This window comes from Cicer arietinum, chromosome 1 (genome assembly GCF_000331145.2).
Source record: "Cicer arietinum cultivar CDC Frontier isolate Library 1 chromosome 1, Cicar.CDCFrontier_v2.0, whole genome shotgun sequence".
Classification (NCBI taxonomy): Eukaryota; Viridiplantae; Streptophyta; class Magnoliopsida; order Fabales; family Fabaceae; genus Cicer; species Cicer arietinum.
This window is the reverse complement of record NC_021160.2, coordinates 40,084,284-40,098,575: the sequence shown is the minus strand read 5'-3', so window position 1 is coordinate 40,098,575 and position 14,292 is coordinate 40,084,284. Positions and strand designations below refer to the sequence as shown.

The 14,292-nt window shown below is 35.0% G+C and overlaps 1 protein-coding gene across 1 annotated transcript in view; it reads left to right on the top strand.

The window, feature by feature from the left end:
• LOC101509874 (protein FORGETTER 1) overlaps positions 1–14,292 on the top strand; it is a 38,230-nt gene that overhangs the window by 13,869 nt on the left and 10,069 nt on the right. The window contains exons 9-31 of the mRNA XM_004488502.4: positions 351–411; positions 508–589; positions 3,548–3,673; positions 3,781–3,924; positions 4,017–4,116; positions 4,207–4,338; positions 4,987–5,043; positions 5,290–5,363; positions 5,451–5,617; positions 5,810–5,903; positions 6,132–6,229; positions 6,309–6,444; positions 6,617–6,723; positions 9,441–9,536; positions 9,625–9,712; positions 9,812–9,932; positions 10,101–10,212; positions 10,287–10,410; positions 10,510–10,587; positions 10,670–10,788; positions 13,028–13,081; positions 13,156–13,258; positions 14,087–14,215. Of these exons, the coding sequence (XP_004488559.1) occupies positions 351–411; positions 508–589; positions 3,548–3,673; positions 3,781–3,924; positions 4,017–4,116; positions 4,207–4,338; positions 4,987–5,043; positions 5,290–5,363; positions 5,451–5,617; positions 5,810–5,903; positions 6,132–6,229; positions 6,309–6,444; positions 6,617–6,723; positions 9,441–9,536; positions 9,625–9,712; positions 9,812–9,932; positions 10,101–10,212; positions 10,287–10,410; positions 10,510–10,587; positions 10,670–10,788; positions 13,028–13,081; positions 13,156–13,258; positions 14,087–14,215 (2,402 nt within the window). The remainder of the gene's footprint in view (positions 1–350; positions 412–507; positions 590–3,547; positions 3,674–3,780; positions 3,925–4,016; positions 4,117–4,206; positions 4,339–4,986; positions 5,044–5,289; positions 5,364–5,450; positions 5,618–5,809; positions 5,904–6,131; positions 6,230–6,308; positions 6,445–6,616; positions 6,724–9,440; positions 9,537–9,624; positions 9,713–9,811; positions 9,933–10,100; positions 10,213–10,286; positions 10,411–10,509; positions 10,588–10,669; positions 10,789–13,027; positions 13,082–13,155; positions 13,259–14,086; positions 14,216–14,292) is intronic.

Genomic DNA, 14,292 nt, shown 5'->3' with positions numbered 1-14,292 from the left:
AGATCAAGTTTTTATTTTCTGTTTTGTTTATCCTTATGCAACACGCTATATGTATCAATTGGCACCCCCTTGATATTTTAGGTTGACTGGAAAAGATAACTCTAAGAGTATGTTTGATCAAGAATACTGTCAGTAATATGAGAGACAGTATATGTATATAAAGTATAGAAATTATAGCACAGTCTCACATTTATAACGTTTAACTTCAACTTACTATTGCTGCATCACGTAGAGCATTTTATAAATGTTTACAATTTCATTGTTTGCATATATACCTGTATTTCCTACATGTGGCCATTGGTCCTCACCCTGTAATTGTTTAAATTTAACAAAAAAGATGATGTATCCAGGTGCTCTTGAAAAAGGGGGTGTTGGAGCTCTAGAACTAGTTGCAATGGACATGAAAGCAAGGTTGTAATATTTCTACAAAAACATCCACTCTTAGCTTTATGCACTTGTATGCATATGTTATATTTACATTATTCTGCTGAATTTTTCTAACTTCAGGGGGATGTATTTATGTCGTACCCTTAGCTACAAGGGTGCTGAGTTTGAAATTACTGAAGCACCATTGGAAGATAAAATGATGGTATAATTGTCTAATTTCTTTGAGCATATTGATGACTACTCTTTACTGTATTCTGAAGTGGTAATTGTCTTGCTTTGTAAATACCATTACTTGTTATTTCATTTCAATAATATCCTCTGTAGATAATTAGAATAAGAAAACACAATTCCATCAACAAACTAATAGTCAATAGTTGCTGGCTTGTGCTGGCATGGAGTGGAGTGAAGGCTCTCCAATCCCAAATGTTTGTGGAAGAATGTTCATTATCATGCTGGAATGGGACAGTTGCCCCTCGACATGCCTTGAATAGTACTATAGCAGTTGATATCATGGCATCGAAACCAGAACTCTTATGTCATAATTGCTTCTTTTACCTTCTCCATTTCTTCATGGCCTGTGGCTGATTTTCTTTCACCGACCATAAGACGGAGCACTCGAACAAGAGGAACCATGACTTTGAGGCTATAAACTTCTTAACCCCAAAATGAAGGAACAAGGACAACTTTTTCGTCTCCCTTCCCTTAGCCTTTGATAGGGACTCGGGTATTATGGGGTGCCTAAGTCCCACAGAGTGGTACAAAATACTCGCTGGAGTATTTAAGTGGTTTGGTTCTTCTCCCTTCATAGGTAGCTTTTAAGGGAGGGTTTCCAAATTGCTTGGGTAATTATCAAATGGTATTAGAGCTGATTGTCGGTGTCTAGGAAAGAACCTCCTGCGGAGGGGGTGACTAGAAAGGCCAATAAAGCGTCATAGAGTGCAACAGCCATGACATCAGCCCTCAGAGGCGGTACTTCGATAAATGCTTGGGTATTATGGGGTGCTTAAGTCTCACATCGAGTAGTATTGGATGCTCAGTGGAGTATTTATCTAGTTTGGTTCTTCCCTCTTATAGCTAGCTTTTAAAGGAATGTTCACAAAGTGCTTGGATACTTATCAATTATCCCTTCAACCATTGTATTTCATCATTGTTCCATCCATTTTGTAAGAGGACTCTTTGAGTCTTGTCAATATAGTTTCATCAGTTTCAGTGAATTTGGGTGTTGGTTCTATTGAATTGGTATCAAAGCATCGGTACACAACTTGGTCCACTCATTATAAATAAACATCCTTCTAACATTTGCTTTCACTTTATGAAGATTTTTTAATGATAGAAAGGATGTAAAAAATTTAATATTTTCATGGCTCATCAAATCCCTATTGTTTGAGAAATGCCTCAACAAGGTACTATAATGGCTGTAGATAAACTAGACAAGATCAGTTCTCCTTTGTTTTGTCGTCTTTATCATGGGAATCTTTTCAATGTATTCAAACATCAACTCATGCAGTGGGTTATCTTTGAAAACTCAAACAACTCTTTCTTCTCCAATCTCCTCTACAAGAGAATCAAGCAACTCAAAAAAGCTTTCTGCCCGTCTTCACGAATTTGGAGCCATAAAATGACTTCACAAACAAGATAGTTCTTTGAGAAGTTAATTTGGTATCTAAGTTGCTAAGGGCTTTTCTGATAATTATGTTCCCTATAGTGCAGAGAATAGTAAAGTTTCCAAGATCCTTGAGCTTGAGAGGCAACTTCCTTTGAAGAATAGAACCGCAATAATCAGTCAATCCTATTATTCCATCTTCCTTCCACTTTATCTTCTTGGTGAATACTTCTACACCTTCAATTTCAGCATAGCTAAATTAATTTTACTTCAATACATTGACAAGTGATGGGTTGATCTCAAAAGCATTGGCAGCAATAGATTGATTATCAGTTGCCAGCACTTTCTCTTCTTGGTGAAGGCTATTGCTATTCTGCCTTCAGTGTCGGTGCAGGTAAATTTATTTTGCATCAGTACATTGAGAAGTGATGGGTTGATCTCAATAGCATTGGCAGCAATGGTATTGATAATCAATTGCCAACCTCGGAAGACTGTTCGTGTACCACAATCGCCCAAAGTCACTTATGTGGTAATTGCTCTCACACATTAATTCAATCACAGGAGTACAATCCTGGTGATTGTGCACCCATTGTTAAGCTAACTTAGAGTAGATAATACTCAAGTGATTTCCATTGTCTTTTACGGATCATCTACCTCTTTTAAGTACATTTCTACACGCTTAGCCCTCATATCAAAGGGTGTAATTTTAATCAAGCAAAGGTCAATGATAGATTGCTGTCTTATGATAGCCAATGTGTATGCAAAGAGTTTTAATTTGGAGTGTCTTTAATTGCTATACCAGTTGTGTTTATTAAGCTATGTAACAACTTTGTTATAATAGAATTTTGACATCGTTATCTGTTAGGTAATTCAGATCTAACTGATCTGAAATAAGCCTGCATATCACTCATTCTGTAAATTTATTTGAAGTTAATGGATTAAGTCTCAGGAATATTCTCTAAAACTCCAAATTTCTTATACTTTTCATTACTTTCTTGCATTTTCTCTTCTGCTCAATGTGCCATACTAAGTCAGGCTCCTCTGTGGCTAAGATGAAAGGATTGGGAACGATGAACAAGGTTTATAGTCCCATGGTGGTGGAGAAACTAAAACACCACCAATTAATCAGTTTTCGAATGTTTGAAAACTTTGGATGACTTTTCGGAGAGTCTCAAGGACTACAATAAAAATGGTGTAGAGACCATGTTATGAGACTGAATGAAGGCACATGAATACAAAACATTTGGTGTTGAGAAGCAATTTATTTTGTATTGGACCTCCAGAAAGAGGCTATAATTATGCATACATTTATTGAAGGATGAAAGGTTAGGTGGTCTTTTACAAAGGAGACGTGCATGCATCAATCTTCATTCTTCAGCATCTACAAAAGCTGTCTGTTTTCATATAATTATCAAATTACAGTTGTCTATATTTTGTATAACCCATTCATTTGTCTTTTGAATTCAGTATTCTCATATGGTGATGTATGTTCTTATCAAATTTCTTTTAGACTCAGTATGTGCATCCAATGATGTATGGTTTTATCAAATTTTGTAGGACGCTTATCAAAAGGCTACAGAAATTTGGGTAGATTTGCGTAAGAAATTGCAGTCTGCCATAGCCTTCCTACCCGACAAACCTAATAGTAGACAACTATGGAGATTATACTGGGCAAGCCACCAGGTATTAAGTCTAAGTTCGTACCTTGAGATAAGTTCTTCATGTATATTAGACATTTAATATTATTTACTGAGGTTTTTGGATTGTCCCTTTTCCTTGTAAAACTGCAGCGCTTCTTTAGACACTTGTGTATGTCTGCTAAAGTCCCTACTGTGGTGAGACTGGTGAAACAAGCATTAATGGAAGATAAGTGTGTAGTCATAGGTCTGCAGAGTACGGGGGAAGCAAGGACGGAGGAAGCTGTTTCAAAATACGTGTGTATTAGGATCCTTATTCATTTCATATAAATATTTTTTTTCTGCATTTCAGTTGCTTTATTTCTTTTTTTTTTTTTTGTTATGGGTAGGGCTTTGAACTTGATGACTTTGTTTCTGGACCTCGTGAGTTGCTGCTAAAATTTGTTGAAGAAAATTACCCATTGCCGAAAAAGCCTGAACTTCCCCCAGGTATCTGCATGCCATGTTTTGATATAAACATTTCATTTATTTTCATTATTTTGCAATTATTAGGTTTTACTTTCAATTCTATTATTGTAGATGATGGTGTAAAGGAGCTTCAAAGGAAGAGGCACTTGGCAAGTCCCGGCGTTTCAGCAAAATCTAGAGCCAGAAAAGTAGCTAAGTGGCAGCCTCCTAGTGATGCTGAAAGTGATGAAGAATCTGAAAGTGGTGAGTTTCATGCAAATTTTGATTAATCTTTTTCATCTATCATTCTTTGTCTTGTGCGTGCATATGGCAACCCTTTCTCCTAAAGCATTAATGAAGACTTACTCTCAGCCTTTATATGGGTGAAAAAAGGTGCCGACCAACTATATTGTTATTAAAAAAATATTCAATTTATAAAAATAGAGTTATTTGGTTTTTAAATTCTATAATTCTTTTGTCATCCTTATTCAATGAAAGAAATTACTAAAAGACAATATATGTGAAATAGTGGAGGATATGGAATTGATCTAACCGAAGCACAACAAAGCACTAGGGACTTTTTTCCTTGAATTAAATTGGGTAAATAAATTTTGGAGACCACGGTCTGTTCTTTTGGTCACTCTCCCTTTTAATTTTATTGTGTGCTGTCATTGCAAGAGGTAGAAATTGGTGCATTTTCTGTCATAGTTGAGTACAGTGCATTTTAGCCTATTTGGGACAATTTGGCATGTCATTGCTTATTATTAAGAATTAGAACTGTTGTTTATATTAATAAATAATTAAATGTTGTGGTTTGTGAAGAGCTGCTGTAAGAAGGCATTTTATTGATAATATCTAAAGTTTTGCAACGTTGCATGAAACCTTTTTGATTTCGCCATTGGGTTGATGCAGCTGCCTCTGCTCCTGAATCTTCTGATTCGGATTATGGACCAGAAGGGGATGAAAGTGGTGAGTTTTCTGTCCCACGTTATAGTAGATTAACAAGCATTTCTCTTTTGTACAAAACTTGCCTTTGGCAAACAAAATAAAAAAATCCACCCTTTTTTGTTATTCTGGTATTGTTATTGTTATCATTAGGAGTTATTATACATGCGCACATGCATGTTGTTGTGAGGAACTGTTAAATTCTTTTAAAGTTGTAAAGCTCGTCGTGAGAATTGAGAACCATTTGATTTTACCATTGATTTAATGCAGCTGCCTCTGGTCTTGAATCTTCTGACTCTGATTATGATGAGTTTCAGAAATGTGAAATTTGCAGTACTGAAGAGGTAAGTTTTATTTAATTATTCTCTGAAAAAGCATTCATGAATTGCCTTGATGCTATGGGTATAGGATTTACTTATTTTTCTGTGCAGGAAAGGGAAAATTTGTTGCAATGTTCCCTCTGTGGTAAATTTTCTCATCAATCATGCTTGGTGCCTCCAATTGGCAATTTTGTTCTCAAAGAATGGGCATGTCATTTGTGCAAGGATAAAACCGATGAATATCTCCCTGGAACTAACATGATTGAACTCCAGAAGAGGTTTAGAACTTGTATAATTTGTTTTAGTTTAGCACTCTGGTTTCAATGGCACAATTTATCATTATATGTTTGATAACTAGCTTTAATAACAGCTGTAAGCTACCATATCTTAAATCAACAAAAATTAGGGCACAAATAGTTAGAATAAAAAAGTGTATGGCAGTGATAAATATTTTCATGAGCTTTCTGCAGTTATGAAACAGCCATGGATTGCAAGAATAAAATATTAGAGATGATTCGTGCTTTGGATCTTCCAAACAATCCCTTGGATGATATTATTGACCAGGTAATGATCATTGTTAATTTATTCTCACCTCCCTCTTGAAAGGACAATTTGAACCTTGCAAAATATGCTTTTCAAGTATAGTTGCTGGTCAATGCCAGTCCCATAACAATTAAGAAAGTAACTGCTATGAAAAGATGTCTGTTGTAGCGATTTTATGCTCTGTGCAACTAATGTTAAATGCCGAAGTATAGTTCTTTTACTTGTTCTATAAATGAAATATTGACGCAGTTAGGAGGCCCTGACAAAGTTGCAGAGATTACTGGAAGGAAAGGAATGCTTGTGAGGGCCTCTAGTGGAATGGGTGTGGTTTATAAAACTCGAAATACGTGAGTTGAAAAATGTCTCCTTATGTTATTTATAAACATTGTTTGGTGCTAACATAGTTAGTTGTGTTTTTTCCTTTAGAAAAGATGTCTCTGCCGAGATGGTCAACATGCATGAAAAACAGCTCTTTATGGAAGCTAAGAAGTTAGTGGCTATTATCTCCGAAGCTGGATCAGCTGGAGTTTCATTGCAGGCAGATAGAAGAGTGAGAAATCAGGTAATCAAACTGTTTGAAAATATTTCCATCCATTTTATCAGCAGCTTTTCCTGTCCTATTATTTTGATGGCTTTTGCAAATATTTTGCTCAGAACAAATGATATTATATTTTGAACTTTACAATTGTTATGTTTCTTTTGCTGTGTCGTTCTATTTGACCTTTACAAAACAGAAAAGAAGGGTTCATGTAACTCTAGAACTTCCATGGAGTGCCGATCGAGCAATTCAGCAGTTTGGCAGAACTCATAGATCAAATCAAGTCTCGGCACCAGAATACAGGTCACTATGCATTGTTGATTAATTTGTTTTTTTTATAATGGTATACATTCACCACCTGTTTGCTTGCCCCCAAGTGAACATTTTTCTCAGAATGTAAGGAGATACATCACCTTGCTGTACCCCATGCTATCCTGTCAATCAAGTTTCAGACTTGCCTCACCACTAATATTAGAAGAATGTGCTGTCTAGCTTGGCCAAAGAATTCTATGATTGGTGTTGATATATACTTGTTAGAATATAAAAAAATATCTTATAATATCTTTTATATTATATTAGAGTATCTTAAATTATTTTTTAGGATCAATTTATAATTATAGAGATATCTTAGAATATCTCTTATTATTATTATGATTTATTTTTAATTTAGGATTTAGTCTATGTTTCTCTATAAATAGAGATTAGTATTGAGTCTATTGTAATCAAGTAAGCATTAAGCTATTATCAATAATATTCAAACCCTTATTATTTTCTCTCCTCCTTTTCTCTAAAATCTCACACTTTCAACATGGTATCTAGAGCCTATTTCGATCCTCCTTGAACGATCCTGCCTCTATTCCGCTGCCGAGTTCCCAACAATTAGGGAATGTAATCATAGTTTCTCTTTTCTAACATTCCAATATTCGGTGAGATTTTTTGTAGCTTTTCGTTTATTTTCAGCAGATCAGTCACAACACTGTTTATCGCGTGGTACTGTTCACTGCGCAAAAAAAAAAACAAAAAAACTATAAACCTTTCTACAACCCATTAGGGTTTGGCGCTCCAACCAACTGAGCTAAAGAGCTAATAGCACATAATACCCCATGAAGGTAGCCCTTATAGGTAGGGGAAACAACGGGGTGGTAAAGTTTACTTTGAGAATCATTATCATTTGCATACTTAAGGGTAGAATTGGGGGACTTTGTGGCATTTATAGCAGCTGGAAATATACAGAGCTCCAGAAGACTTTCGTATAATAGTCCATAGCATGAACCCTGACTATGGCCATCTTGACCCCATTGCTGTGTTGGTGCCTATTGCCATCACTGCCCTTGCTGTCTACAGCACCAAATGCTCTTCTATTTTCAACTACGTTGCTACTATCTTTCACATGTTTGTCATTGTCTTCATTATTATTGCTGGTCTCATCAAAGCCAATTTTGATCAGCGAAAATATGTGTCATTGTTCAAACAACCATTATCTCTCTTGTTTTGGACGCATTTTCTTATTACGTTGATTGATCATGACTTTGTTTCGTTAGAGTCGCGCTGCTTCTTCTTCGGTGTTTGTCATGCAATTTAGTTCTTACTAATATATTATAAAAGTGGCTTTTATTTCCACCGACGATCATTTCGGTGGTGTCCCTTTTTCCACATATGAATTATATTAGTGATGACTTTTTCCGTTAGTGGTTATTCTAACGGTGCCTTTTATTTTCATGACTTACTTTACCTTGGCAATTTGTCCCAGATGCACTAGCCTTGCCTTTCTCTCCTTGAAGCACGCCTCTCTCTCCTTGAAGCAGATTTAAGTTTAAATATTTTGAGTCTCCATTATTATGGTTTGAAGCTTCCAAATGCAGTTTTTTAGAAGAACGGAACTTGCTTTATTCAATTGTCTGCCATGAATTTCTCTCAGGCTGATGATCAATCAGACTATCTGGCTAGACTATATTTATAGCAATTCTCTCCGACTTCGCATGCATCCCTGAGTTGCCTCTCCATATTTTTTATTATTTTGTGGAGCAAAATATTTTCTTGTAGCAAGCTAAAGCTTAGTAAGCTTTAGCTTGAGGGAGAGTGTTAGAATATTAAAAAATATCTTATAATATCTTTTATATTATATTAGAGTATCTTAAATTATTTCTTAGGATCAATTTATAATTATAGAGATATCTTAGAATATCTCTTATTATTATTATTATGATTTATTCCTAATTTAGGATTTAGTCTATGTTTCTCTATAAATAGAGATTAGTATTGAGTCTATTGTAATCAAGTAAGCATTAAGCTATTATCAATAATATTCAAACCCTTATTATTTTCTCTCCTCCTTTTCTCTAAAATCTCACACTTTCAACACTGTTTGGCGAGAGAAAAGAGAAAAGCACATGGTGAAGTTGTGTTTCTAAACTATACAATGAGGTCGATTTTATATAGACTAAGGATAATAAATACAGGAGATACTATTTCAATTTACATGATGATATGATATGCCTATACAATAATCCTATACAAAGACAGATACCAGGGAGAGGGAATATAGAAAATGGTATATTTACTAAGAAAGAACAGGAAAATGGGAATGATTTTATTAATGTCACCCAGAGAGTACAATTCCTTTTCAGAATCAAAGGATCCTCTGAGATGCTATTCAATTTGTGTTTCCCCAAAAACTGCCTCTTCTACTCTCTACCCCTGTTTCATGATGCCCACTAACTCAGCCGGATGTTCACGTCACCAACTCCCCATGGCAGAAAATTCCCTCATCGTCCCCACCTCCATCTAGAATATACTTTCTATGTAGGTTTGATCCTCATGTGAACCCTTTAAATCATTCAGCCCAGGATTTCTATCAGGTGTGAACTGTAAGATGGTTTGATGCAGCAATCTTTTCGAGCTAAGTTGGCAGCACTTAAGATCTGATTTAGTATGGTTGCAGTGACAGGTGTTGTTGATATACTCTACCTAGATGCTACACATGTTTGACCCAATTTCTTATCCTTGCAACTGTTCTTCAGGTTACTATTTACGAACCTTGGTGGAGAGCGCCGATTTGCATCAGCTGTTGCTAAGAGATTAGAATCCCTTGGGGCTTTGACTCAGGGGGATCGCAGGTAAGTTGGATTCATCAGTTTTGTGTTGTAAGTGAGCCAACATGAATATATTTTAACATAGCCGATGTTGTTCCTGAGTGCATGACAGGGCTGGACCTTCGTTAAGTGCTTATAATTATGACAGTGCTTATGGGAAGAGGGCTCTGATGAATTTGTACCGAGGAATAATGGAGCTGGTATCTAATTTTCATTGAAAATGAAAAACGTGCATATTGACAATTCAAGTTTAATAGAAAATGAATGACTCAAATCCATCTACTGATTTAACTATGTAGGAACCTCTTCCTGTTGTCCCTCCAGGATGCTTATCTGACAAACCAGATACAATTCAAGGTTTTATTATGCAGGCAAAAGCTGCTCTTGTTTCTGTTGGAATGTTTAGGGACACAATTCTTGGTAATTCATTATTTTCCTTTGTGTAATATTAGATTGAACAGTTATATAATAATGGTGATGTCTAATCAAAATACATATTAGGTTTCATCATTGACTGTTGTATAGTTCAAGATACCACATTCCTTGTGATTTTCCTCATTATTAAATGTTGTCTTCTTATATATATAGGAGATGATAACGATCCTGGATGGTTATCTATCCACATTAATGATAATGATATGCATGATATTGGACGATTTCTCAATCGGATTTTGGGAATAGCTCCTGAGACTCAGAATAGGTTTGTATTTTGTGAATTAAATGCTTCTACTTTCAGCATTTGGTTCAATACACTAAATGTTTTTCTATCAACAGGCTATTTGAGTTATTTTTGAATATCTTCGATCTTCTTATTCAAAAAGCTCGCATTGAAGGTAACCTTGATACAGGCATTGTTGACTTGAAAGCTAATGTCATTGAACTGCAAGGGACTCCAAAGGTAATTTTTTTTGCCCTAAACTTCTTGTTGCTTCCAATCATTTGCATATGTTACTTGAATAGAAAATTTGAGACTGAAGATGACTTTCCTTTGATGCAGACAGTCTATGTTGATCAAATGAGTGGGGCTTCAACTGTTCTGTTCACATTCATCTTGGATCGTGGAGTTTCATGGGAGGTGCATATGCTTTCTCAGATGTCCTAATTAAATTGTGCTTTATTCTAAAAGACATATTTTGCTGATATTATTTACACATCAGTTGGCAAATACCATGCTGAATGAAAAGCAGAAGGCTGGACTTGGTTCATCGGGTGACGGCTTCTACAAGTCCAAGAGGGAGTGGTTGGGAAAACGTCATATTATTTTAGCATTTCAAGGGTATCATTTCTGGTTTTTGTCTACTTGTTATATAAACTATTCAATTTCAATGAATGCAAGTTTAGTTCAAGTATCAGGTACCACTTTCTGTTGGGTTTGGGTGTGAATTTTTTAATTTTGTGAATTTTTTATTTTTAATAATGAGCTAGTTTTATTTTCACTTATGCATGGCAACACTAAAGATGTAGTTAGCTTAATATGCTGGTTTTGCTTTCTCTCTTTCTTTCATGTTTCTCTTATTTTGTTGTACATGTGGTTTGACCGTTCAAGTGGATTGTGAGTGTGTGTATTCATTTTTCTTTGGTATTCGTGTTATGTCATAGATGCTAGACAATATATAAGGCAGTTGCTTATTCACCCCCATTGTTTACTCAAAATGTGTAAAAAACACGACTGGATAGGAACTTTCGGTAAAATCATTAATCCCATTTTTTACTACCGAATTGGTGTTTTACACTACCGGATTGCAAAATCCGGAAAAACACCGAGATTTTTGGGGGTTTGGGAGAGCATTGTCCAAAGTTTAATATTTTCATTGAGGCAATCTTTCTGATACAGAACTGCATATGCACCATCCTAGTCTAGGTAGTCAATAGTGCCGGTTCGCGGGTCGCGTTTCTCGTGGCCCAAAAACGTGGATGTGTTTTTTTTTTAATTTTAAAGGGTATTTTAGGTTTTTCGCTCTTAACCCTAATTTCATTATCCTTCTCTCTCCTGCAAACACTCCCAGTTTATTTCGAACACTCCCTTCTTTCTTTTCTTATTTATTCCTGCTTTTTTTTTCTTTGTTATTTTATAAGTTTTTTTGCCTCTGTTATATTTATTTTTATTTCCTTAACTTTTGTTAGTATTTAAATGTATCTTTTGATTAAGACTTGTGGCTTTTTATTGGTATTTATGAATATTTCAGAGTTTGACTCATTGTTAATTGTGCATAAAAATACATGTTTACACAGTATTATTTATGTAATTTGTCCAAACAATAGTGCCCATCCCAATATCCCGCAACTTGCTATCTCAATTTTTGGGGTTGGCCGCGACGTGCCGCTATCTGGGATTGACTACCTAGATCCTAGTATGCTAGTTTCACCATTGCCACCTTGAGTTTATGCCAATCAAGCCACTATGTTTGACAATCTCCATTTTTACTAAATTGTGTTTCTATTTATGCCATTAATTACTACCACTATTTCAGATGTAAATTGGTCTCTAAGATTTATATAAATAGGGCCAATACATCCATGTAATATCATCTTGAAGTTTATAAAATTGGGTGTTATCTTTTGAGATATTGAGAGTGTATTCTCTCTAGGCTTCTGAGCCACCTTCCTTTATGAACAATAGAGTGTAACTTTCTAAGCATCCAATAATTTTTTTGAAACTGTAATAAAATAAAGTACTAGCTGAGATGTTAAAATATTGATTTCATCATATCACATAAATGACAGATAAATAGAGGGAAATGCAACAAACTATAAATGAAGTTCTGTCTGTGATAGAAAAGATTCATAAGAGTTATTCAAGCTTAAAGAATTTTTTTACACAAAAATTATATGGGATTAAAAGATGGTCATTAACGAGTCAATAAAATTAAGAGTTTAGTTTATTTTTTCCAGCATTTATTGAATCTCATTCTCATTGACTATTTATTGCCCAACATTTAGTTCCATTTACCATTGCTTGTTTTATAGTTGTAACTAGTATGGTAAATTTTCTGTAAGCTTGAGTGGCTCTTTTCTATCAGAATAAAATGACACTTGAATTATTGCTCTATTTCATCGACCTCACTTGAATCCTATACTTTACATGTATCTCTATTGAAATGCAAGTAGTTTGCTTCCAATACTTGCTTTCACAGCTTTAGCGGTCCATTTATTAATTAATTAATTTATTTCTCATCTCTCTCCAACTAGAAGATTAAACTAGAAGATTATATTAACCAAGAAATATGGATTGTGGCAATATCTATTGGAATGATTGAATAAAGGCGTTTAAAACTGAGATGAAAGGATAAGGGCTCAAAGGGATAAATTTCTTCTGATACTACGAAAGGATCAGAGATAAATAAGTTATTGTAATATATGTATTTATGCTTGTGAGTAATCACTCTCGCAATTTCTGAATCCATAAAATACATGCATCTGTAGATATTAAGGCGACACAATTCCCAGTCAAATACATAGTAAAGCTTTCCTTTCATTTACTAATGTCATTTTGTTTGTTCTTCTTTCTGTTCCAGTTCTGATTCGGCTATGTATAAGATAGTTCGTCCTGGTACTGGAGAATCACCTCGGTATGCATTTCAGTTACTTGGCCTTCTCTTAGTTTAATTTTCTTGTTTACCCATTTTCCACCTTGCAATTATAGGGATATGCATCTGGCAGAATTAACAAGAAAATATTCAAGAGTTTCATCTTTAGAGGTTGCTCAAACTGGATGGGAAGATGATTACGAAGCTTCATCCAAACAGGTATATGTAGCATAAGTTATTTCTCGTATTTGTAACTTCGTGCAAGGAAACTGATAGGAACAGAGTACATGTTGAACTATTAAGTATTTAAGAATGGGAATAATCCCTTGCAGTAAGAGATTGGCTTACAAATGAGACAAATCTTATTATCGAAACCACAACAGAACAAAGCAGTAGAAAAAATAATGAAACTGTTAAGAACCAAAAAATTGGATTTCAGAAGAATTAGAGGAAGAACACTTGCATTAAAAAAGGATGAGAACTAATATGAGAAAATACTCTCCTTCAAGGGTTTCCCCTTCATAATAGAGCCTATACTCTATTTAACAATTGATTACAATATTCAAAGATGTCTTAAACTAACTACATAGCTCCCTATTTATACACAATATTCCTAATTACCTCATAACCAACTAACTTCTAGTAACTAATTCTACTAATCTAAGTCCTAACAAAAACAGAACGATTGGGTTCTCCTCCCTCAGACTAGCATATATGCCCAACCAATATCTTCATTCCCATATGATCACCGATGCCACACTTTCCCATCCCCTTAGTGACACATGTTCACCTTTTCATTATCTCTGTTGTGAACTTGTGGTCTAATTTGCACACATGGAACTAAACCATGCATTTATTAGCGGTTGTAGATAAATTGTATTTTCTACCGTGTTGTATCATCTATAGCATTTATATCCTCATCTACCAGTGCATGTGTTCTAAATGTATGTCGGTGTGCACACACCTGTTTAGTTATGAGGTGAGAAACTATGTAGATTTTTCAAATTCACATTATCTCTCATTTTGACTTTTTACCTTTGTTGTCAGTGCATGCATGGTCCCAATTGCAAGCTTGGCAACTTTTGTACAGTTGGCTCAAGGCTACAGGAAGTAAATGTCTTAGGTGGCGTCATTCTTCCTGTTTGGGGAAGCATACAAATGGCTCTTTCTAAGCAGGTATTTCACCAGCTCTAAAATATTCACGAGAAAGAACATATTCTATGAATGCTAACATTATTAATTCATGCATCAAT